The sequence below is a fragment of the Triplophysa rosa genome, linkage group LG9 (genome assembly GCF_024868665.1).
Source record: "Triplophysa rosa linkage group LG9, Trosa_1v2, whole genome shotgun sequence".
Taxonomy (NCBI): Eukaryota; Metazoa; Chordata; class Actinopteri; order Cypriniformes; family Nemacheilidae; genus Triplophysa; species Triplophysa rosa.
In genome coordinates, this window is record NC_079898.1 from 1,668,356 (window position 1) to 1,694,649 (window position 26,294).

The 26,294-nt window shown below is 41.1% G+C and overlaps 2 protein-coding genes across 14 annotated transcripts in view; both read right to left on the reverse strand.

Annotated features, from left to right (window-relative positions):
• Window positions 1-26,294, reverse strand: part of ddx21 (DEAD (Asp-Glu-Ala-Asp) box helicase 21) — a 151,516-nt gene that overhangs the window by 112,303 nt on the left and 12,919 nt on the right. The window lies entirely within an intron of this gene.
• The window catches only part of vit (vitrin), a 69,685-nt gene that overhangs the window by 38,382 nt on the left and 5,009 nt on the right, over window positions 1-26,294 (reverse strand). For 10 of the 13 annotated variants that reach the window (XR_008963602.1, XR_008963600.1, XR_008963601.1 and 7 more), the window contains exons 1-7: window positions 14,622-14,706; window positions 13,062-13,121; window positions 12,826-12,982; window positions 8,010-8,143; window positions 7,845-7,922; window positions 7,185-7,367; window positions 6,960-6,992 (exon numbers count right to left, since the gene is read on the reverse strand). Coding sequence is in view for 8 of the 13 variants with exons in the window: in XM_057342865.1 (XP_057198848.1) it covers window positions 6,960-6,992; window positions 7,185-7,367; window positions 7,845-7,922; window positions 8,010-8,143; window positions 12,826-12,982; window positions 13,062-13,121; window positions 14,622-14,694 (718 nt within the window). In the remaining 5 variants the exon portion in view is untranslated. Of the gene's footprint in view, window positions 1-6,959; window positions 6,993-7,184; window positions 7,368-7,844; window positions 7,923-8,009; window positions 8,144-12,825; window positions 12,983-13,061; window positions 13,122-14,621; window positions 14,707-15,077; window positions 15,163-26,294 lie in introns of those variants that run through there. The other 3 variants (XM_057342868.1, XM_057342862.1, XM_057342863.1) reach the window with 2 other exon arrangements.

Genomic DNA, 26,294 nt, shown 5'->3' on the forward strand with positions numbered 1-26,294 from the left:
ATTATTACTGTTTAACTCGTGTATAGTAAGATGCTAAGAGTCAAAACTAATTTAGTAGACCTTGCTAGCTGCCAATTAGCTGGAATATTAGCAAAAATGTAATTTCCACAAAATGTCTTTTCAACATTTTCAAGGTTTCCTGTATATTAAATTACAAATATAAAATAAACATGGTACATGCAATTTTGTTGACCTTTTTATATGTATTACAGACTCCGATGATTAAAAGTAAATTCACATGGGTTGATTTCTTTATTTTGGAGAGTCAAAAGTGCCTGTAGTTGCAGAAAAACCCATTAGTAAGATTACCATAGCATGAATAAAGCAATACATTTTAAAGGAACACAGCTAAAATTGTCATAAAGTGTGATTTCAAGTTCAAATCAAATGGCCACATTTCAGTTTTCTTAGCATTGTGTACTTCTCTGAAATCCCAGCCTGTCCACCCACCACCGATTCCACAGAATACAGAAACAAAACATTTCAACATATTCATGCTGCCTTCATGTGAACCTGTGCCATCCAATGTCACGACGACATGTAACGTGTTCAAACCAACTTGATTTGTGAATAATTCCTTTTACCACATCCACTTTATACAGTACATTATTGTGCATAATTCTGATCATTTTGTTGATTGTTGTATTTGCACATTGCACTTTTGGGCTCTGTTGTACATCCCACTTATAAGAAGTATTCATAGGAATGATATTACCATAGATGTGTTAATAATCAGACCAATGATTGAGTGTTACATGAGTGTTACAAGTGAATATATGAAGATGATTTAATGGTTTAATGACATAATCACTATACTTAAGCATTGATTGAGTGTTGTTTGAACATATAAGTATATTTTTAATCATTTTAAACAAGTATAGAACAGATTTCAGCAATTCAGTGATGTCTTTGAGATCTGTTTGAGGCCTGACCTAGATAAAGTTCAGAAGGTTGAACATGTAGTTCACTTTGTGGCCTGAAAACTGGTACCAACAGGAAAACTTATTTTTAAAAACCAAGTGAAGGCCGACATTCCACCATTAGATACAAACCTTGTTGCCTAGAAAATAATAGTGGCAGACAAGAATGATTGGATAATAAAAAATAAAAGATAAAGGGAATTTACCTGATTGGTTTAGGAAAGCACCTCCTTTCCTAAGTTTCACTATAACTGTAGGCTGGAAAACACGTTTTCAGATGACTGGGACATCTCACTTTGTTTGGCCTGATCAAATAAAGTTAACTCCTTGACACCTGAACCTTCTTTGTCTGAGAGATTTTTTGACTTCAAGATCGACTTTACCACATCAAATCCAACTTTTTACCTTAAATCATGTAGAAATTATTTTAATAATTTGCAGGTGTGCGATCCTACGACTTGTGAATATGTATCTTTCCTAAAAAATAGAATTGCACTTTGATCAAATATAACTAAGTCAACACTGTGGCATTTCATATTATATATATAAATTATATATATATACAAATACTATATATATATATATATATATTACTAGTATATATATATCTCAATGTGTTTTCCCACTGGTGAACAGATATTTTCCCAAACTCCCACTTGAAGGCAGCATCACAACACAACAACCAATCAAATCGTTACTGAGACCAAAGTAGAACAACGACAATGAGTTAAACTTGAGTGTGTCTCAATCCATCAAAAAAAGTTCCAAGCAAGAAATTAGGACCTGCTGTACATTGTTCTTGTGTTTCATTTGGTTCAGCAACTCAATTAAAATACACATTACAATAGTTACTGTGTGTCAATATTTCTATGACTCTGAGCAACCAAGCCGGTCCCTACAGTACAACTAAAAGCCTTTTAGACACTATTAACATGATGTCAACCGAGACACAAGCGAGATGTACATACACTGACATTTCACATTCACCCGTTGCTTTCTTCACATTTACTACATTTCACCAGAGGTGGACAGTAACAAGTAAATTTCCTGAGTACTGTACTTAAGTACACTTTTTGAGTATCTGTACTTTACTTGAGTATTATTTTTTCTGAGTACTTGTACTTTAACTTCACTACATTTGAAAGCAAATATCATACTTTTTACTCCACTACATTTATAAAAAGGTCCAAAAGTAGAAAATGGTTTCTATGCAGCGGGGTTTCCTGTGTGCACAATTTATCTGGCTTGCGATCTGCCAGGACCTTTTACTGTTGCCAAGTATTTCAGTTTTTCTAAGCTCGCGTTTTCCGGCAAGCTTTGAATGGCCATTTGGCAGATTTTTTTAACGCAAATCTGGCAACTCTGGGATCTTCCCGCTAAACTAATGTAAACGTAGGCGCTGCTACATCGTTGATAGCGCTCTGAAAAGGCAAATAGAACATTAAAAGAGGAAAAAGGCACATGTTAAAGTGTGGTGTAATCATCTGTGGGTTACGATCAGTCAAAGATCGTTGAAACATTGTCATGAAAATGATCGGCATACGGCTAAACGGTAAATAAGCATCACATACACCTTGAGCTACACGTGCGTGTTAACTTCTGATCTGCTGTTATATCATTTAAAGCGATTTGGAAAATGAATGATGTTTTTACTGAAGTAACTATAGTTGAAGTATTCCTGTTGAAATAAAAACAATAGAACCCTGCCCAAAATACAACATAAAATGTAATGGATTTAATGGTTATAAATGGGAATTGTACTATGGATACTTGTTGTCTACTTGTATGTGATGGATTCTATTGCTGGGATGGTAAATCCTATTGGAATAAAACCCAAAACACACTACAAAGAGGAATTTAATTTAAAAATCTCATTCTAATTAAAAAATTCATTGTTTTTTTTCAGCAGGGATGGTATTTGCATTAAAACCACAGTATCCACAAATTTACCATTTTCTAAATATAGGAACCATACTCCAATTAACAATCTTTAGTAAAACCACAGCAACTAAACATACCATAGTTTCATTATATTCATTATTATACTAGCTATAGTTTATGTTTGTAGTTAAATTATGGTAATAAGTCCAACAAACACATGGCTTCTACACTTTACTATTTACAAGAACCTTACTACTTACTGGTAAATTGCTGCTAAAACTGGTAAAGGGAATATACAAAATAAAAGAACACTGCTCATAAATACATATAGGCCTAGGGGGCTAATGAGGATAATTAAGCTAAATGATCATACAGGATTATATCTAAACTAAACATATGTGTGCTAAACATATAAAGCTCTTAAAGGAGTTGCTCACTGCAAAATTAGCCCCCATGACTTTCCATAGTAGGAATAAAAACGACTATGGAAAGTCAATGGGGGCAAATTTTGAAGTGAACTACTCCTTTAATACCACTGATACTGTGAGCTACTCGGTGTATTCAGTAGGGTGCTTCAGAGGCAAAGGTATACGACAATAAAACAATGCACAACTGACATAAAGGAAATTTACTTTTAATACTTGAGTACTTTTAAAAGCACGTACTTCTGTACTTTTACTCAAGTAAGAATCTGTCTTTACAACTTTTACTTGTAGTGGAGTAATATTTGACCAGTAGTATCTGTACTTTCACTCAAGTAAGGAAGTTGTGTACTTCGTCCACCTCTGTTCAAATGACAACAAAGGATGTGATGACGATGAGGAACGTGACGACTTTCTGTAGTGAACTAAAGCATTCAGGTACATTTTCTTTGGAGCGAAAACAAAAGAATACTTGTTCACGTTCACTTCAAAAACCTGTGCAGATGGCACTTGTAAAATATGCTAATGATACGATATGTTGTTCATTGTAGGTTCATCGTCGTCTTGGCTATTAACTATACATATAAGTGAGATGTATTAAGTGCATGTTTAGCTTTTTTAATAGTTTGTCTTTCGGGTGTTTGCAGAAAGGATTTATATTGACAGTGTTATTTGTTAATGTTAAATAGTTTTTTTTTCAATTGCTAAAATGCCTTGGACCAATCTGTTGTCACATTTTCAAAACTCTAAACACAATTATCACAACATCCATCTGTTGTGACCAACATTCATTGACTTCACACGTTTCTAAAATTCTTAGTGCCCCGTACCAAAATCATGCATCTTATCTTTTTGGGTTGGACTAGGGAGAAAGAAGAATGAAAGGTAGGGAGAGAGGAGTAAGAACGCATGGTGCAGTTCAAAGGAGAGTAAGAGCTGTTGTCACAGATGAAACAAGAGCCACCATCATGGACCATGTGGTAAGCCATGGTCTATCACTGAGAGAGGCAGGTGAAAGAGTCCAGCCTAATCTCAGACGGTCAACTGCGGCTTCCATTAGCCAAATTTTTCAACAAACCGACAGGTAAGTAATGCATTTCATGAAGGCCATGATTGCAGTTCCACATTAAGTGCTGACCACCAGTAGCTACAAATACAAATATGTGACATTTTTGTTCATGTAAAGGACACAACGACTTCCCTATTCTGGGGAAAGAAGAAGCTGATTGATGAAGACCAAGAGCATGCTATTGTAAGATGGGTCATTACTGACAATTCAGGACAGAATTGTACAGGCATCAGCCTGGCTACCATCACTTGGACTCTGAACAAACACAGAATTGGAATGAAACAGGTGTACACAGTTCCCTTTGAAAGAAACTGAGCGGGGGTTAATGAACTCTGACACCAATATGTCCAGGTGCCTATACACCATATCTGATTCTAAAGCACTTTTTTCACTATTGTATATTGCTACTCAAGTAAACATACCCACATTTACTGTAAACATTTTCAGAGAGTTATGGAGTTGGAGGCTAATCAGACACCACATGAGTTCATTACGATCGATTTCAGCCGCTGCATTGTTCAAGGTACGATTATTCGTATGACAGGATTGGCCGCACACGAACGTTTAATGAATTAAACGTGAGCGTTGTCATAAGCTGATTTTTTCGCTCGGATGTCATTTTGCCACTAAAGCCTTAGTGCAGCAATTCTGTCACCTTTATTGTATATTCTATAAAATACTGATGATTCTTTCACTATGTTGTACACATACTATTAAAAATGAATTTTACTTTCATATTGTATGTTCTATACAGATCGAGAGTAATGCCGTTTTTGTAATGTCATTATTTGTTAGCATTTTGACAGTCTATGCGCTATGATTGACTATATGTTCCTATTGGATAGACAACTAGCGCTAATGTTTTTTGTCATGGTTCTACCTCACATAGTCTTGGATTTCCTGGTCCTGAGGCAGAGCCATGACAAAGTCTTTGGTTATGTGTGGAGAGAAACGTATTATTGTCCTTTTGACAATAATATGTGTTCTCTCCAGTGTCTCGTCATTGGCCCCGCCCCTCTTGTTTCCTGTATTGTTACCCCGGCTGTGTTGTTATTCTTCGTTTGTCTTCCCTATTTAATGCCCTCATGTTTCATTGTCCTGTGCTCAGTCATTATATGTGTTTGCTTTATGCTCGTGTCCAGTATCGTTGTGTGGTTACCTGTCTACCTAGTTCCTGTTGGTCGAAGCTCCTGTCAAGTCTTAGTAAGTGTTTTAGTTTAGTTTATGTCAAGTGTTGTTTAGTTCAGTTTAGTGTCAGTTAGTCTCGTCTTGGTTATTATCCTGTATGTGCAGTTATACCCCATGCATCGTGGGTCTTTGTTTTGTGTTTCTTGTATTTAAATAAACCCTTTTCGTTAACCCCTTAATCCCCGCTGCCTGCATTTGGGTTCTTTCCACCACGCCGAGTCATGACAGTTTTTACCGAATGACTCGATTTTGAATTGGGTTTGCTTTGTTTTGATAGTTAGTATATGTAGAAAAAAGGTATTCAGCATTTTGAGTTGTATTTATTTAACAAAATGTGATTTTAGAAATGTGTGTTACTGTGTTAAGGGTTTAGAAAAAGTACTTTAAGTATTGGTAAAGGCTTGTTAGCAATTTAAGAAAAACTGTAAATGTATAGAAATGCTAGTTGTATCATATGTTTATTTTGTTGTCATGTAATATAATCATGTTTGATCTTTCTTCAGTGCTGTGCAAACCACTTCAAGAAAAAAGTTTTTTCATCACAATCGCATTTACCCTAAGTTCATATAGAGCTGGTACAGAGCTGATGTAACGTTGATACAGAGTGACATTTCAAATGTAGCAGATTTCTTTCAGCGTTGTTCCATGGTTTTTATGTTAAGTTTGTTGTATGTATATTAATCTTCTGTAAATCTTAAGTACAGTTGTTGTTGTTTTTTTGTTGTTGTTTTTTTCTCTCACCTTTGTTTCATATACAGTATATTTTAGATTTTTTTTACGTTTTATTATTGTTTGTATCCTTATTTAATCATTTTTAATTATTTGTAAATATATTTTTATTAGATTATTATTATTTTCTATATTAATATATGATTGTTAAGCTGACTGTCTGTGCCATTCTGTACATGTTACCAATACTAAAATGTCAATAAAGTTTTGATTAAAAAAAGTTGATATAGAGTGGATGTTGTTTGTTAGAAAACATTGCGACACGTTTTTGTGGGCGGAGCATAGGTGGAGGCAGAAATATGTCCCTGACGGCTTTCACCGCTGGCAATCAAACTATGCGTTCAGCAGCCGAGCATGTGTAGTGCGGAGGTAAAATAAAAACACAGGCTTCATTCGGACTCAGGCTGAGATTTCTGATAAGCTGTTGGACAAAGGCTGGGATAGAGCGTAAATTTGCAGCCCGCGCAGGGCTCAAATGACATAATCGTGATGTCGGCATCAAAGTGGTCTATGCAATGGCTATGAATCTGCAACACCAGCTCTAATGTTTATTAGAAACTAGAAGGATGAACAGGCCAACAACCACCTACACCCAAAAGTAAAGAAAGCTTTAGAAGCGACAGTCAGAGAATATTAAGTTCAGTGATCCACCACACCAGACTTACACACACACAAGAACAGCAGCCACAAGAGGTGCTCATTTACAAGAACAACATGAGTGAGACTTGAAAAAAAGCCTCCCGAACTTACGTGCTACAGAGCTGAAATACGGATGACTGGTGCCTGGATCAGAAATAGATGGGGGTTTTTTTTAGAATTGAAAACGAAAATGAATAAGAGTCACCTAATCCATATCACCGTTTAATGTCCATCAGGACAATGACTTTGGTGGTGCTGAACCCATCAAATGCATGATATGACTGTACGGGACTGTTGGAAAGAGATCAGATCCAAGTGAATAATCATTCAGCTCACCTGCCTCTCGAACTTTATGCACTGTGACTCGTGGCTTGGCTGTTGTGGTGATGAGCAAGACAGTGGTGGTGCTGGGAAATGCCACTGTTGTGGTTGTGGGTGGAGCTGAGGATGTTGTAGTAAAGCTGAGTTCTGCAGCTACTACGGGCCACGGTGTGGACTCTGGTGCTGCTTTGGAAACATCTATTTATGAAATAAAATAAAACAAACATACATCTGCTTACAATCGGTTGCCATTTGACTTGCATTATAATACATTAGAGCTCCTTTTATGTACAGAAAATAAACAACCAAACATGCCCCATATAGTACATCAACTTGTACTGTTTGGACCTAACTTTCATTGACAATTGGTACTATAATGGACCCCTGTTGTAATTCTGCTGGGGCCATGTTTGTCTCCTCCTTTATCAAGATCACTGCAAAGAGAACAGTTCTCAGTCCACCTAACAAGCATGTGAACTTCCTTAAACTAAAAAGGACTAGTTTCTCTAGGTATGTTAACATCTATCCAATAATCAATTTTCTACTGTACACTACTTATCCTTTGTATGCCACCATGCACAGGTCAGTCCATCAGAGTTGTATTAACAGTTTCATGCACGAAACAGAGCGTTTGAATGCCTGCATGCTTTAATCGGCTTGTCAAAAACCACTTGCCTGTTTTCACAGCTGTTGGTCGTGAGGCGGTGTAGTCCAGAGTGGATGGATAGATCACTCCTTTCTTTGGTTTACCCACTGAGGTTTCGAATCAAACACATAAGACACATGAAAGCAGTTAAACATCGTTTCTATTTCTTTCCAACAGAAAAAAAACGACTCTACCTGAGACTGAAAACGACTCTCTCCAGTTGGGTAAGGACAGAGATCGGACACCATTGGAGAAGCTGCCTTTGTAGATGGCCTGTCCTGCCATCTTCTTCACAATGACCTTTCCTCCTGAGTTCGTGATGACCCCACTGACAACAAAATAACAGCAAAAAATGCCAAGCATGTGAGAGAGTACCTGTGGGCTATGCAGGGATTGACGCTTGGGAGGATTATGTTGAAACAATTACAAGTTTGTGCAAATATTAACTTCAAAATGCAGAGTTATTATTAAGGCTTGAGATGTCAGGATATTAGGCAGAACTTCAACCTAGTGTACAGTCAGTCTGTGTCATGTGTTTGAATGCTGTTTGTGTTGGATAAACGATCAAAGTGGTTACCAACAGATTCACACGCTGCATGTGCCTTTACATTAAATAAGAACAACTTCTGTTTTATTGAGATCCAAACACATGACTTCCAGATGAAAGCCATTAATCCAAACACAATGCCTGCTGCTGTCTGCATTTTACTGCATTAGTTAGGCCACATCCTACCAAATTCTCCAGCTTAGCTCCTTATTTGGGCTTTTGTCACTTTGGAAAAGCGCAGAGGGAGAGAGAGTGGGAAGTGATGTCTATGATGAGAATCCAACACAACCTCCCAAACAAACACAATGTGGAATAAATGGCAGAATATATACGTACATATGGAATACTCTGTATATATGGTTTTATTTGTCTTATTTGGTGTTATGATCCTCGGCATCTGTATTTTTGTGTGCCTTGCTGTCTGTGTGTGCAGGGATTGGCTGCCCGCCGAGAAGCGTGATTCTGAGAATATTTTATGCTGACCGTTCTTTCGTCTGGTACTGTATATGTCCTAATGGTGTTCCTTTAATTTTATTTAATAGCTTTCCTGTGGCTCAGTGCTTAGAGCATGGCACTAGCAAAGCCAAGGTCATGGGTTGGATCCCAGAGGATTGCACATAGTCAGAAACAAATGTACAGTACAATGCAATGTACTTGTAAGTCGCTTTGGAAAAAAGTGCAATGTAAATTGTTTAAACTTATGTATGGTGTCTTTGGTGATCTGTGGCTGGAATTCAGTTAACACCTAACGTTTGCATCTCACATTTTTAAATGGGCTGTAATTCATTTCACTTCTCCATTGTTAAGCAGCACGGCACAGAGACTGTGTTCGACTTTATGCGACACAACGATATGAGAATCAAAAGTCAAAAGATCTAATCCCATTTGAAGCTCGTCACATATAGTAAATGCACAAATCAATCGGATCACTTAATAGTGTTCCCTATGTTTGGATTCCTTAATCGGAATGATTACTTTTGGACAAAATGTATCTATGTAAATGTAATGTTACAGGAACGTTTCTTTTTTTGGGGAGGATATATTTGTTTGTTTTCCTCTACCTTGTGTTATCGCCTGATTAGTGATGGGAGTGATTGTATTTAAGCCTCTGGCAGGGGCGGCACTAGGGGTGGCCTGAGGGGGCTGTGTTTTTTACCATGCCCTGTAAAAATCACTTAGGGGCCTGTCGCATTCCATGTCTTTTGCGTGTGCACGTTCATTCAATTTAGCATGTAGACTCAAATAGAAAGCAACACTGTCGCAGCCTGCATGTGATGCGACATGCTTTTTTCCAGGCGCGTCGCCGTTGAAAATCGATTTATCCTTTGCTGGAACCTTCACAGCAAGCACAGCTCATGGTTGCTTTGCAATGGCAGACCGGGCACTTTGACCAAAAAAGTTTTTCTGGTGTTTTTAGATGCTTAATGTATTCTGACACATATGGATGTTTCTGGGCTAAATTAGGCCTGTCGCGAATCAATTTATCGAGCGATATGACGTCAGCAGTTTTTGGTGATGCAACATAGCACTGTTGTGTTTATATATGCTCTTGTTTACACAAAAATGAATGGCATTAAAATTGTATCCAACCACACGGTCTCTGTTAGCTCTGCCCTATGTCTGTGTGTCAAAAGCACACATGCACAGTTGCACACACAGAGAGGAAAGCGGCAGATGAAGAGACATTACTCGAGGACTTATATTGTATATTTTCCTGATGAATAAAGCCAGTTCAGAATAGTAATCCACTTGGTGTCAAAGCAATCCACCCGCTCGGATATGAAAAACAAAGACGAGACGCTCTACTTTTTTAATACGGAGGTAACGAAAACAGCAACACAACTAACCTAAAAACTGATCTATAAAGCAAAAGGCACAGTTGGAGCTAGAGAGAGGTCTTCCAGACAGTTAGATTTTATAGATATTATAAATATGACAGCGTGAAAAGGTGATGTAATACAGTAATGCGTCACATTTGTATAATCGCACCTTAGACAAATTCCAAACAGCGTTTTTGATCCTTCAAAGGGCACTTCGCAAAGGGGACAACACACAAAAAGTGGCTCCAGATACAGAGATATTATTGCTTTTCATTGCTCCATTGGGCAAGTGTATTTCAAACGGCCACATGATGAGATACAACTGCTCTCTCCAGAGTTCACATATCAAGGGATCTGCACTTTAAAGGGAATAGATTTGAATTTGCCCTAAACTTCATCATCAACAGCTGGTAACGCAAATCAACCAATCATATTTAGCCTAAGGACCAGAAGTATCCGTTTTATTTATTATATCCAGTTATTCTTTATCATTCCAATGTACAAATATTCTAATAAAAGGCCTTTGTTCTTTAAAAGGGTGTTCTTGCTTTTCTACATCATTACGTAATCAGTATCATTAAATATGAATAAAATGACAATAATATCGACTACCGCAATTATTTATGATGCAATATATTGACAAACAAAAAGTTGCTATCGTGACAGGCCGAAGCCCTGGATATGAAGTCACTCTAGAACCGCCCTAGCCTCCTCGCTCTCCATTGATCTAAATTGATTGTGGTTACCCAGTGTGGTGTACTTTGTTGTAAGCACTTTTTTGATGTTTGGTAAATTGCTTGATTCGCTTAATAGGACTAGGTGTTATAATCCCACTATTTCAGAACAGTTGAATTGGACATTTCCCACGCCTTTTGCATGACAGGGGGAGCAGTCACGAATATGAATAGAGGAAAGGAGGTCCAAGGTTTCCCTAGGTTGGTCTGGTAGGCATCGTGTGTGTTTGGGGGATAAATGATTAAAGAAGTACATAGCATTGGTAAATTGCTTGGAATTATTTTGCCTCCTACCTTGCTTTTGATTGTTGCCGTGATCCTTGCATGATAGGGTGGTGGGTGCTTTTTTATTTTGTTTAGTTTTCTCTTTTTTATATATATATTTAGGGAGAAGCGTCTATTTGTAACTGTGTTTATTATATGTGTTCTAGGTTACGATTGAAAATTCTAACTAGATTGGTTTGTTGTTTGGCATTTCCTCTCACGACGATTGAGTTGCTCCTTTTTAATCAATACGTTTCTTGAAATCTTGAGTGAGAGAGTGGAGACTCCATGGATCTTTTGTTAGGATCGCTGTTATTTTATTACGAGTTATGTTTCTACAGTATGTATTGCTTCGAGTGAATTCGGCACAGTAGCTACTGATCCGTAAATGAATCCTCTAGTACAGCGGGGCTTTCCTCTAGTGTACGTCTAAAGACCTTACAACCACAAAGCTTGGACTTTCCGCTGCCTAATATAGAGGAGAAATCGCTGATAAAATGACTCGGTCAGGTTCGGACAGGTAAGAAATGTAAAGGGACAGTTACATGATTCTTCCTACACCACATAAACTCCAAAAAAAAAAAGAAAAAAAGAACTCCACCAGCCACGAATATTCTTTTGTCAAGAACATCTGCAGGAGCCAAGAGATCATAGAGAAGGAAGTCTGAACAACCGGCCATCTGGTGCAGTCAAAACAACCCGGAGCTGAAATGATCCTATACTGTTTAGGTTTCTGGGCTCTACCGTCACTCAGGACCTGAGGTGGGACACCTACATTGACTGTATTGTGAAAAAGACCCAATGGTAGAGCGTTCAACCAGTCCTACTCAGTCTGAGTCTGTAACTCTGTAATCTTCTGATTATCCACACCAGACAGTTATAATGAAAGCTGATCACTACCTTACTGTCCAAAAATACTGCATGCTAATGTCCCACAGGAACAGAATACTGAAAAAACATGAATCGGTTTGGACACATACTCCAAAATCAAACACAGAAGAAAACAATTTTGAAAAATTTTGAACATGCAACAATAGGGTTGGAAATCGAAAATGAATTCCAATTCTGGAACCGGAATGGAAAAGTTATGACTCGGATATTTGATATCAAATTAAAATTTCAGTTCCTCCTATCAATTCACATTTTCAGACACTTGTGATCTGCTGATATGTCATTAAAAGCCCTTTTTCCAACCATAACCCTAACCATAGTTTCATTATAATAACTACAGTTTAACTGGGAAATTTGTAGTTAAACTATGGTAAAACGAATTGTAATAAATCGGTCAAAACATGGTTGATATGTGGATATACACAAAACGGCACTCATAAATATATACATTTTATATACATATGTGCATCAATAAGCAGGGTAAATGACCATATAGGTTGATATCAAAATGTTTTTTCAACTATGGAATCGAAATTGGGAACCAACAAGATAAAAGTCTAAAGACACCCAAGAATAAGTAAACAGTTGACTCGCTGAGATAATGTGATGATGTCGCACATACTGATATACTGCTGTAATATATTGAGATTAAATGTCATTTTGCCATGAAGGTGTATTACTGTAACACTGATCCTACAGTCTGTAAAGAAAGTTCAAGGTTTCTGAAACACGGGTTCTAACAGGCTGAGCTTACCTGTGAATGGCTGCATTGCAGATACTGGATATAGAAGCAAACACTGCTGTCCCGTACACCCTCTCTTTGGTCTCTCTGCAGTTTGCGGGACACTTAACAATAAACTCAGGCAAATTGATCCTCCCGGCCCGTACGTCACACTCTAAGGCAGGAACAACTGAAGGAGCAGAAGCCAAGTACTGTCACAAATGATGAGACGTCATATTTCCATTCAAATATCACTGTGCAACATATACCTTGTTTTTGCTTTTTGTTCTTTCCATTTGGCTTCGCTTCACTACAGCTCAGCAGAATTGCTATGAACAAAAACATGATACAAAAACAATTGGGCCATCATTTACATAATTTCACATTTTGCAATGCCAACAACAAATTTGCCATTACCAATGACAGATAATCCTGAGATTTAAAAGCCAATATTCATTCTCTAAATTGTTTTGAAACAATATTTCTGTAATTTACTTGTTGTATGAACAAATGCATTACTAATAAAAAGCAGATTCAGAATGGTAAAACAACATTAAAGGAATTCACTTTGCAAAGTGATGCTATGGTATGGAAAACTTGTTATGTATAGAAGCAAACCTGTTTCACTGACAAGAGACTCAAACCAAACCCGACGCACAATGTGGAACTTATTTCAATAGTTTAAAGTTCACAAAGATGGTTTTTCACCAAACCCTTCATTTTTTCACCATGGCTTCATTTCTTTGGAAAGAGAAGAGCTGGTGTGAGCCATTATTGAGCATGCATATATCTACGAATGAGAAAGCAGTACATCTGCGTTTACACTGGTTTTGTGTAATAATGTAGTCAGTTTGACGATTCAAGGGTTGCATAGACTTTCCATCTTCCCTACATTTACGTCGAATCAGAGCTGGGTATATTACTTATGAATTATAATCAGTTACTAATGACAAATTACATGACTTCATTTGCAGTCAGTAATATAATCTCTTAGATTGCACATTTTTGGTAACGTAATCTACTTTTGGATTACATTGAGATTACGTTTGATTTAAATTTGATTTGATGTCAATTGTATTGAAGCAGGATAATTGTTTTTGACAAAACAAAGAGGAAAATATATTTAATTCTTTATCACCAACAAGAGCCTCAACATCTTATTCAAGTACAGTACAACAGACAAAATACTATCACAGATATAACTTGCTGTTAGTGTTTTCCTGGTAGTAACACTGAATAGTTTTCCCGTGAGTTTCCTTAAAAGTGAAATGGTGTCTATTAGGGGTGTGACTAGATCCAGTGCCACAAGACCTCGAAACATGACAAGATTTCTCGGCAAGTTCTCGTGATAACAGCATGATGGAGTTTGATGGTGAAATTAGTATTGAAGATGCCCTGTCACTTTAAAATCATATTATAATTCATAAAAATAAATGTAAAATGACACCCCTAGTGTCTATACATCCAGCGGATCTCCGTGTGTGATTCCAAACCCTTTCCTTCTCAGCCGGAAAAAACTCGAAGAATCACAAACATGTATAATTGGTAGGTATGTTTACTCTGAAAAAATTTGAACATTTAGAATCACTGAATTGTAAACAATTAACTGGCATTCGGTGAATAATATGTAATCGTGTAATCCATAAAAGAGTAACTGTAGTCAGATTACGAGTATTTTAAAATGTAGTTTAATCTAATTACAAGCACTTGATTTTTGTAATCTTATTACGTAATCCAGATGATATATAATCTGTTACAAAATCAATTTATTCTACATGTACAGTTTTGCGTGCATACACTGCAGAATGAAGATCATATACAGATGATACCTGTCAATCTTCCCGTTTTTCCCGGGATTCTCCTGTATTTTACAATTCTATCGAAGAAGAAGAACAGCATCATAAGGATGGCGGAACGTAGACAGGCCGTTTCTCAAAGGAAGACTGCATCCTCCGGAGGCCGCTGCATACGTCATAAAGAATGTCTTATTTCAGAATATTAACAATTATAAATTTGACCATTATTCATAGTTAAGCATAAATTGTTGTAATATGCCTATGAATTACGAATGTAATGCTCAGTTAACTTTGACCTCAGGAGGATTCAGCCTTCCGCCTGAGAAACAGCCAGAGAATGTCCCAACCAACACTACGACACCCCCACCGCACACCAACTCTCCCACCATCCAACCCCCCTCAAAATTTCCTGTATTTTGGTTCCCAAATTTTGACAGGTATGATGCAGGCTGAATCTCAAACAGACATACAAGTATAGTAATAAATTACCAATAAAGAAAGTGGCGAGAGGTGTTTTAATCATCTTGAGCTGTAGAGTCGGATGGAATGTTCCCTCTGGTTCCTGCAATACTTCCTGTATTTAAAGAGAGGAAAGACTATACTGGTAAAATACAATACATCAACACATTTCTGTATACAGTATATATATATATATATATATATATATATATATATATATATGTGTGTGTGTGTGTGTAAACTGTATTTAGAAGACAATGACATATAAGACTAAGATATTGTCTTATTTTGAAGACCTAACATGAACTCCACTTCAAATGTTGATTGTGAACAAACAGGGTTTACTTTATGTTTCACTTCGGATGCATGCCTTCAAAACAATCAGCGGCCATTTCAATCCACAGAAGATTCAGAACTTCAGCATTAATAAAGACGAATAAAATGAATGAGCTGAAAGAGAGGTGAATCTTTCTTAACAGTGTCCATCTGTCACTGCGGAGGTAAATGACACTGGCACAAAGCACATGTTACTGAACAAACAACACTGGAATGTTCCATAAAGCCAAAGAAGGCCTTTCTCTAAACCAGTAAACCATCATGGTTGCAGAAAATACAGTGAAGATTTATCTGACCCTGTTACTTTCTATCAGTCAGACCTGGTTTTATGCTCTACACATGGTGTATTTTTGTGTACTGTGACACAACTTTTTCAAGCTCATGCTATTCAGAAATGCTGATTTAGATCTGTGAATGTTTTTCTAATGACACAAGTGTTCCCTACATATCAAACACTTATGAAGTGCAAAATGAAAAGCAGCAACAGATACATACATCATCTTGTCTTTGGTAAGCTACACTATCACCTCACACTGCTGTGGCATGTGGTCAGCAGACCCTACACTGACACACATCTACTGGAATAAATGTTGTGTTTCAAAGGTAAACCATCAAAAGACTAAGTTAGGACTTTCATGACTTGATGATAAAATTAACCCCGAAACTTCTTGTATCTTGGGTTTTTAATCTTGCAATACTAGATTAAAAACGAAGGCTAACTCCCATAAAGCTAACATCACTGGCTCGAAAGCAAATCACACTGCAATGTACAAGTAAGATCAAACAAATTCATATGAATTAGCCAAAATTAGCCAAGTCTTTAGCCCAGCTGAACATCTTTGGTGTGGCTTTAAATGCAGACATTGAGCCAAAAACTTGTCAGTGCATCTAGAAAGTATTCACAGCGCTTCACTTTTCCACATTTTGTTATGTTACAGCCCTATCCCAAATGGATTTAATTCATTATTTTCCCTAAAATTCTACAAACGTTACCCCATAATAACAACGTGAAACAAGTTTGTTTGAAATCTCTTCAAATGTATTAAAAACAACGACAAAATCACATGTACATAAGCATTCACAGTCTTTGCTCAATACTTTGTTGAAGCACCTTTGGCAGCAATTACAGCCTCAAGTCTTTTTCAGTATGATGCTTTAAGCTTGGCACACCTATTTTTGGCCAGTTTCTCCCATTCTTCTTTGCAGTACCTCTAAAGCTCCATCCGGTTGGATGGAGAGCGTGGGTGCACAGCCATTTTCAGATCTCTCCAGAGATGTTCAATCGCTGTACATGATATTTGTTTCCACCTCTGTTGCAATAGTTCTTGAAGTGCAATTTTTTTGTGACTGGTGATGAGTTTTTGGATCAAAGTCTGTATTTAAATTCACACCAAATGTGTTCAGCTCGGTTAGAGGGATAGTTCACCCAAAAATAAAAATTCGGTCATCATTTACTCACCCTCAGGTTCTTTCAAACCTATATAAAAATCTTTGTTCTTCTGAACACAAAGGAAGATCATTTTAAAAAGAAAAATAAATGAAAATAAAAATTCGGTCATCATTTACTCACCCTCAGTTTCTTTCAAACCTTTATAAAAGTCTTTGTTCTTCTGAACACAAAGGAAGATAATTAAAAGAATGTCAGTAACCAAACAGATCTCATCCCATATTTACTGCCATAGTAGGGAAAATAAATACTTTCATTGAAACGGGCCTTCGAATTGCAAAGGGTGCCTCTGACCTCAAGTATCTTCTGTGTTCTTAGCATATTCTCATTATATATTAAGTATGCAACAGTGATTGATGAAAACGTCTTGGTTACGGATGTAACCTCAGTTCCCTGATGGAGGGAACGAGACGTTGTGTCGAACCGACAGATTGGGGTTCGTCTGGAGAACCTATCATTTTCTGAGTATTTTGAAAAGGCCAATGAAAATTGGCGAATGAAATTTGCATGCCGGACTCCTCCCCGGATGTCCGGGTATAAGAGGGAAGCCGGCGTGCTCATTCATTCACTGTTTGGTCTGAGGAGCCTGAGAGCATCCTACCGACCGCTGCGGTGGGTGGCCAGTGTTGTGGCATACAGGACACAACGTCTCATTCCCTCCATCAGGGAACTGAGGTTACATCCGTAACCAAGACGTTTCCTTTCTGTCGGTCTCTCGACGTTGTGTCGAACCGACAGATTGGGGTTCCTATGGAAGACGCCACAGCGCTGAGCCGCGTCACAATCTCTAGCGGAGCGAAGTTGACTGGCCTGGGCGAGTCAGACGTAGGCGCTAATGCAAAATTGTGACCGTCCAGTGGAGAGGTAGGGGGTCCCAGAGCTTTTGTGAAAAGATGGGAAGCCCCTGCCACCGGCCGTCACGGGCGGAGGCCTTAGTTCTCCAACCAGCGAGAAGCCGCCCGGCACCACAAGGGCCACTGGGTAAGCATTATTCCCCCCTGGGGGAAAAACGCTGCAGAGACCACTACATATCATAGGGAGGAATTAGTGGAGACATCACATGGTCTCACCATCAGGGGAGAACTCATGGGAAAATGTGCGGACTGCAGGAGTTAACCGCAAGGTGGGAGTCCACCTAGGGAGGTCATGGGTTGCCGAGGTGGGAACCATTCATGAGGATACATCAGACGGAAAAGCCCATGGAGGGGGGGTTACCACGTCTGGAGCACTAGGTCCGGTTAGAGCTATGTGGGAGATAACTCGACTGTTCCCCGGCCTAAGGGGGCAGGGCTGCTCTGCCCAGCCTGCCCCGAGGAAGGTGCTAGTGATGGATAAAATGCCTGTTCTTTACCCAGTGGGGGAAAGAGGGGAGGCGTAATAGCCGCTGATCCCCCTAGAGGAAGGGGGAAGGGCATTCGCAGGCGTACGCCCTACCGGCTGCCGCTCCTACACATTGCCCTGCAGGATGCGGGCTGACACCGGTTCCGCGCGTAGGTATTTGAACCTCACGGAGTTGTTGGGCATAGCCCAACCAGCAGCTCTGCAGATGACTGCTAGAGAGGCGCCCTGAGCCAGTGCCCATGAGGAGTGTGTCTCACTCCCAAAGGGCAGGGGCGAATTGAGATCGGTATGCCATAAAGAAGGCATCCACGATCCAGTGCGCCAGCCTCTGTTTGGAGACAGCCCTCCCTTCAGCTGACCTCCGAAACAGACAAAGAGCTGCTCAGAGCTTCTGGGCTCTGCGTGTGGTCCAAGTAGAGGAGAGTGTGCGTTCTGGACACAACACGGATAGGTTGGGTCTTCCTCCCCGGTGGGGAGCGCCTGCAGGTTCACCAACTGGTCTCTCGGGAGAGTGGTGGGAACTTTGGGCACGTAGCCGGGGCGGGGTCTCAAGATAACGTGAGAATCCCCGGGCCCGAGTTCTAGGCAATCTGTGGACACGGACGGTGGTAGGTCCCTTACCCTCTTGGAGGTGAGCGCCATCAGGAGAGCCGTCTTTATCAAGAGTGAGAAAGAGTGGCAGCTCCGAGAGGCTCGAAGGGGGCTGGGCCTCTTGAGGCCCGCCACCTAGGTCGCAAGAGGGTACGGAGCGCGGATAAGGTGGTCACCTTCTCGCGCCCCTTAGGAACCTAATGACCAGGTCGTGCTGTCCCAGAGGCTACCCAGCAACTGGGTCATGATGAGCGGCCGTAGCGGCTACATACACTCCCAGTGTGGAGGGGGAGAGGTTACACCCCAGTCTCTCTTGAGGAAGGGACAGCCCGTTTCCGATCGAGCAACTCCGCGGGTCTTCTCGCCGAGAAGAGCACCAGGAAGAGAAGAGGCACCACTTATGGGCGTATAGCCGCCCAGTGGCCGAGGCCCTAGCCTGAGTGACGTCCCAACCAGACCGGGGGTGGGTCACTCAGGATCTCCTCGTCCCGTCCAGACATGGAGTCCAGGTTCTGCCTGGGATGCCGTAACGTGCCACTTCCCCTGGGGAAGCAGGATCTTCGGCAGGGGGAGCGGCCATGGGGGGAGTTGTTGTCAGAGCCTTAGCTCCGAGAACCAAGTCCTGGTTAGGCCAATGGGGCGTAACTAGTACCACTTGATGCTCCTCTTCCCTGGCCTTACACAGGACCTGTGCAATGAGGCTCAACTTGTGCTGCGGCCAGCTGTGCGCAAGGGCATCCGTGCCGAGGGGTGCCTCGGTCAGGGAGTACCAAGCGGACAATGGGTGGAGTCCGGGGAGGCAAACAGGACCACCTGCGCCTGGCCAAACTGCTCCCAAATGAGCTGGACTGCGCGGGGATGGAGTCGCCACACTCTGCGAGGCGTTAACTGACGACAGAGCGCATCGGCTGTCTGGTTCAGGACGCCTGGGATGAGTGTGGCTCGTAGGGAGCTGATCACCTGCTGACTCCAAAGGAGGTGTCGGCGAGTCGTGTTAGCTGCCGTGAGCGCGATAGATATACGCCACGGCAGTTGTGCTGTCCGACCGGACCAGCACGTGCTTGTCCATGCACAAGAGGTAGTAGCCTCTTCAGTGCAAGTAGCACAGCCAACAGCTCTAGTCAGTTGACATGCCAACGCAGGCGGGGGCCCGTCCACCGCCCCAACACTGCATGCCCGTTGCACACGGCGCCCCAACACTGCATGCCCGTTGTACACGGCACCCCAACCCTGCAGGGAGGCATCCGTCGCACAACGACGTGCCTGGCCCCTGCCCTAAGGGGACCCTTGTCCGCAAGAAGGTCATGGGAGTCCAAGGGGTTAGGGTGCGTCGGCAGAAAAGCATGATGACCCTACGCCTGCTGCCGGTGTGACACGCTCTCCAAGGAACCTGACTCTGTAGCCAGTGTTGGAGCGGTCATATGTGCATCGACCCGAGGGGAACCACCCCTCTCGAGGATGCCATGTATCCCAGGAGCCTCTGAAATTGTTTCAGGGGGACCGCCGACTGCCTGAGAGCTTCAGGCAGTTCAACACTGATCGGGCGCGCTCTGTAGTCAGTCGCACTGCCTCCGGGATGCCGCAAGGGCGCGGGCTTCCTCGTCGCGGGTCTCGTGCCCCCCGATGGGCAGGGGGTGAGCAGGGTCGCTCATGAGGACAGAGTCAAATTCCATACCGAGAAAGAGGATGCTCTGCACTGGGGAGAGCTTGCTCTTCTCAGTTGACCTGTAGCCCCACCGATCTAGGTGCCGGAGCACCAGGTCCCTGTGTGTACACAACAGATCTCGAGAGTGCGCCAAGCTGAGCCAGTCATCGAGATAGTTTAGTACCCGCACACCTCCTTCCCTAAGGCAGACCAAAGAAATGTATACAGGTTTGGAACAAACCTTGAGGCTGAGTAAATGATGACAGAATTGTCATTTTTTGGCGAACTATCACTTTAATACATATGCCAAGCGTGTAGGGAATACATATTTAATACATATGCCAAGCGCCCCCAATGGAACTCTCTCAATGCCCTGGCCTGGCAGGAGCCATAGCGTGGAGAGAGGAGACAGCTTGGTCCACCGCAATGTAAGCTCTCGACACCAGAGATGTCGAGACCGCACATGCTTTGGACGGGAGTCTAGGTTGAGCCCCCCCCCCCCCAGGTAGCCGCCGCCTACAGGCACGGGTGCACCGCGGCAGCACACTCCACTTGGGGGACATCGACGTATCCTCTAGCTGTCTCAACCTCAAGGGAAGAGAGGGTGACAGAACTTTGTTTGACGTGAAACGTGCCGGAAAGGGGGTGTTTCCAGGTCTTACTAAGTTCCTCATGCACTTCCGGTAACCACGGCACTGGGGGCGGGCGCGGCGTGGAGCAGCGCTCAGACCCAAGGCGCCATGTAGCCAGCCGCGAGCGCTGGCAGAGGCAGTGCGAGCACTGCAACCCAACACTCACGGCGGCCCGGGAAAGCATGGCTGACATTTCGACGCCCGCTTCTTCCTGGGCTCGACCCCCCGAGGGAGGGAGCCCAAGGAATCGTCGGAGTCGGATGGCAGTACGTCAACCCCTGATGCTGCAAGACCTCATCTTCACGCATCGTGTCCGAATATGTGATTGAGGAGTAATTGGGACCGTCTCCTGGGGGACGATCAGACGAGAGAGACGAGGTGCGAACGGTCTGTGAGCCAGCGGCTGGCGATTATCGCTCACAGTAATCCTCATATCACCCTCGCTGCTAGCCGTAGCGGATGGCAGGGCCGTAGTCCTGCCGCCGCGGAACGGGGAGCAAACGAGGTGGTGGCTGAGTCCCGTGGGAACACAGCCACCAGTAACGCAACGTCTGAATCGTCACAGCCCGCAGTGCGGGCAGGACGTATCCACAACGTCTGCCCCAGCGTACTGGAAGCAGGCATCGTGTCCGTCCCCCTCCTCGATGAGTGTGTTGCACCCATGAGAACAGCGGGACAAGCCACGCTGGAGAAATTTGCTCTTTTAGAAAAGGAAATTTGCTCGAACACCTCCGGAACTGCCGAGACGCCCAGGGGAGAGTCACTGCAGGAAGGGACCGTCCGCTGCACCACGTCGTAGATTCCAGCAGAATATTGATCACTGAAGATCGCTGTGTCGCTCATCAGATGCACAGGCTCTGAAGAAAAAACTGTGAATGAATGAGCACGCCGGCTTCCCTCTTATACCCGGACATCCGGGGAGGAGTCCGGCATGCAAATTTCATTTGCCAATTTTCATTGGCCTTTTCAAAATACTCAGAAGATGATAGGTTCTCAAGACGAACCCCAATCTGTCGGTTCGACACAATGTCGAGAGACCAACAGAAAGGGAATGTCTGTTTTTTTTGCATATTCGTCAAACTTTAATGATTCAGCTCATCTAACACATTTTTATATTAGACAAAGATATCATGACTAAATACAAAATGCATTTTTTAAATGAGGATTTAATTTATTATAAAAAAGCTATCCAAACCTACCTGACCCTATGTGAAAAAGTAATTGCTCCCTAAACCTTATAACTGGCTGTTCCACCCTTGGCAGCAACAATTGCAATCAACAACCGGCAATGAGTCTTTCACATGGCTGTGGATGTGCTGTGGCTTACTCTTTTTGCAGAATTGTTTTAATTCAGCCACATTGAAAGGTTTCCAAGCATGAACAACCTGTTTAGGTGCCACAGCATCCTAATTGGATTTAGGTCCGGACTTTCACGAGGCCACTCCAAAACCTTTATTTATTTATGTATTTTTTTAGCTATTCAGAGGTGGATTTGCTGCTATGTTTCAGATCATTGTCCTGCTACATAACTCACAAACTGATGGCTGGACATTATCCTTCAGGATTTTCTGGTAGAGCGCAGAATTCATGGTTCCACAATTATGGAAAGTTATCCAGGTCCTGAGCTGCAAACCAGCCACAGACCATCACACTACCATCATCAACATGTTTGACTGCTTGTTTGATGTTCTTTTTATGGAATGCTGTTTTAATTTTTTGCCAGATGTAAAGAGACACACACCTTCCAAAAAGTTAAACTTTTGTCTCATCAGTCCAAAGAATATTTGCCCAGAGGTGTTGGGGAGCATAAAAATGTTTTTGGCAAATGTGAGCTGAACCATTGTGTTCTTTTTGTCAGCAGTGTATTTCGCCTTGGATTTCTAGCATGGATGACATTTTTGCACTGTCCAGTGGCGGTTTGGCCATCTGGAGAACCAGGAGTTTTCCCGGTGGGCTGCTGCTCAATGTGGGCTGCTGCTCAATGTGGGCGGGCTCACTGTTAAAGAGGACATAACTAGGGATTTTTAACGTCCTACTTTGGTTTATGGATTGTCTAACAACAAGTGTATGTACATAGAAGGTATAAAAACACTATTATGTCGTAATAATAGGCAGTTATTCTTACCTTACTTCTTGACTGACTCTCAAATGATTCGTTCCGCGATTCATCTGTCTAATCCCCTCCTTTCCGCTAGCCTAGTCTTACGTGATTGGTCAGATGGTCTATTCTGCTGTGATTGGTCTACCGCGAATGAGGCTCACGAGCTACAGTGTTTGGGGGAGAAGAGTGAAGTTTTTGCAGGCAGTCCTAGCAAAACGTAGGCGGGGACTATATGTAGTGACAGAAATCCGCGGCGGTTCGCGAATCGGACTAAGGACGACTCGTTTGCGTGATTCAGAATCGACTCCCTTTTTCCAAGCCAATAACTTTGTTATTCATTCACCTTCGGATTTACAACTTGGCAGACTGCAAACACAGCAACATTACACACTGCATGAAATGTCATTTTCATGATCTCATGTTATGTACTCTTTAAGATATAAAGAATAACCATATTCTTTTCTAGGGCTGGGCGTTATATCGTACGGTTCTTATGCTCTCAGTTTCTCAATGAATAACGGTTAAATGCCGCCACATCCGAAAGCCAGAGGGTGCTCTTGCGCAGAAACTCTGAATATGGGAAACAGAAGAAGAACGATTAGTTCCAGGAAATGACAATGGTGATATTCTATCGCTGTTCTTCAAACCTTTTCAGGTATTATATTTAATAAATATATTATATATTTAATATATATTTATATATTTAATAAATATTTATATAAATATATTTATATAGATGATGTTTGACGAGTAGGCTTGTGCCGGTATCAAATTTCCATGCTGCGATTAATTGATTAAGGTTTCATCGCGGTAAACGGTATCATCGCAGTATTCAATTCTATGAGAAATGCAGGTTGAAAATATAAACCAACTTCAGTGTTTTCCTCTTGATAACAACTTTATTTTAAATAATAAAGAGAACCTCAAACATTTAAATATAAATAAAACAACACACAGTAATGATGTATAAAGTGAGTTTATTCAAACAGAATAAAGTGCAAACTTCAAAAGAACAACTTTTGTTAACTGCTTTTAAATATACTTATGTCTGTACAACGCTAGTACTACAATTCATATTATTATTATTATTATTATTGTTTGAATAACAAGCCAAGCCAGTGTGTTAACTATTATAGCAAGCTAAACATTTATAAACAGCAAATTCACTCGCACTTTGAGACAGTGTATGACTTTATTGCGTTCCATCAACGTATAATTAAAAATAATTATTCTGCCACACTGTCAAATTTCATTACTCGGCTTACTTTTAACCCAAAATATTTCCAAACCTCAGACTTCACCCTTTTAGAAGGGGGATAAATCGTCGGCAGCGCGCTCCTCCTTCCGCCATGCTTCCTCTCCATGTGGTTCTGTTCACATCAGAGTGCGCTCACGTCTTTTGCTCAGCAGCGCGTGCGCACACACACGTAGACATCTCCACATGGAGAACGGGATCGTTTAGATCAGAGCGCACATTCCTACTCAGCATACACGCAGTGTACTTTTATCTGGTTGATGAAAAATAAACAAATACACGTTCTAAAAAAATCTATATATTTCCGCGGTATTTGAAAGTGCCCGCGATAACAACATCGTGCTAATTCATTACCGCAATTAATCACATTACCGAATATCGGCACATGTCTATTTGAGGAGTGTTGCTTTTTCAAATGCACATTACAAATGACTCAATCTCGTAGTGATTTTAGATGGAGCAGTACTTCCTACTGATCAAAGAGCCGTAGTTCACGAAAGAGCTGTGCAGAAAACATCGATTTAGACATGTATAATTAAGCGTGAATCACGATATATATCGCCCGGGCCTATTATTTTCTTTTGCCCACTTGTTAGTTGTGATTTCTGTGCCCTAGCCTAGCAGCAGTAATAGCGCTCATTATTGTCAAAAGGTTGACCAATCAAACAGAGTTAAACGGCTAAAACGAATATTATCGTTTGTTTTAGATGTAATGTAATGTGTATACTCGATTTAAGGTTAAAAAACGCTGTATTTTCCACATACCGTGCATGTTTGTATCTCTGAAACGCGCAGATTTTTTACAAAGCTCATCTCTCTGAAAAGCGAGGTGTGCTATGACTGGCCAGTTAACCAGTACGTAGTGATTGGTCGAATACTGCAAGCGTTGACGGAAATGTTACAACTCTTACCATATTCGGAACATCATGTTCCCAAGCAATTGTACTGACAGGTGATAAAATGTCATCGGTACTTCCTTATATCAATTCGAGCCCGAATCTGATACAGAAAATGAAGATGATCAAGCCGATACATCAACTTTGCCAGCGCGACTTGAGCAGGATGTAAAGGATTGGTAAGGTTTTATAAAAAAAAGTATGTTAAATAGTTAAAAACTATAGCTAACTGTTTTACCTTTTATATACGAGGTTATAAAGACTATAAACAAACAGCCATATACAGTACATCATACAGAGTTTGTTTGAGATAGAAACAAGCATTCGTTTTTAGTTGTCTCATCTTTTGGCATGGCAAACAAAGAGTCTTTCTTTTCGCAACGAAACACACAGCGTCTCCACGGCATGGCCGCGGCGATGACGATACAATGAGATTTACAGGTACACCCACCTTACTTGCATTTAGATTTGGGAGGTCTTAGTCAAGTCATGTTACGAAGTGACGTACATTCGCTGGGGTATGGTTACACGAGGCGTTTCAGGCAGGTCTGGGTGAGCATTCGCTTTTAGATAGAATGCATCTTTTGTTCCCACACTTTAATTTGTGCAATTTTACGTGTCTAATACATGCATGGGCAACTTATAACACACCAAAGACACAGAAAAACATGTATTTACACAATTTACACATGATTACCCTCTTGATTCTTATAGTTTTGTTTAATAAAATGAAAGTAAACTTTATTTGTTGTTTTAATGATCTCCCTATATTTTGATTAGAAATGTATTAAATAATTCTAGTAGCTGTTTAGACACTGTAAAAATGTATTTTTTCATTGATCCAGCTGTAAGGCAAATTCTTTTTTACCAGACTGTGCATAGTGTACCAACCACTTTTAACACTATGGTGAACACAGAGCTGTTCCAGATCAGTGGCAACTGGTACCTGAGCTGAAAAATCTCTTGAACAATTGTAAATTTTATTCTGAGAAACATATTCCAT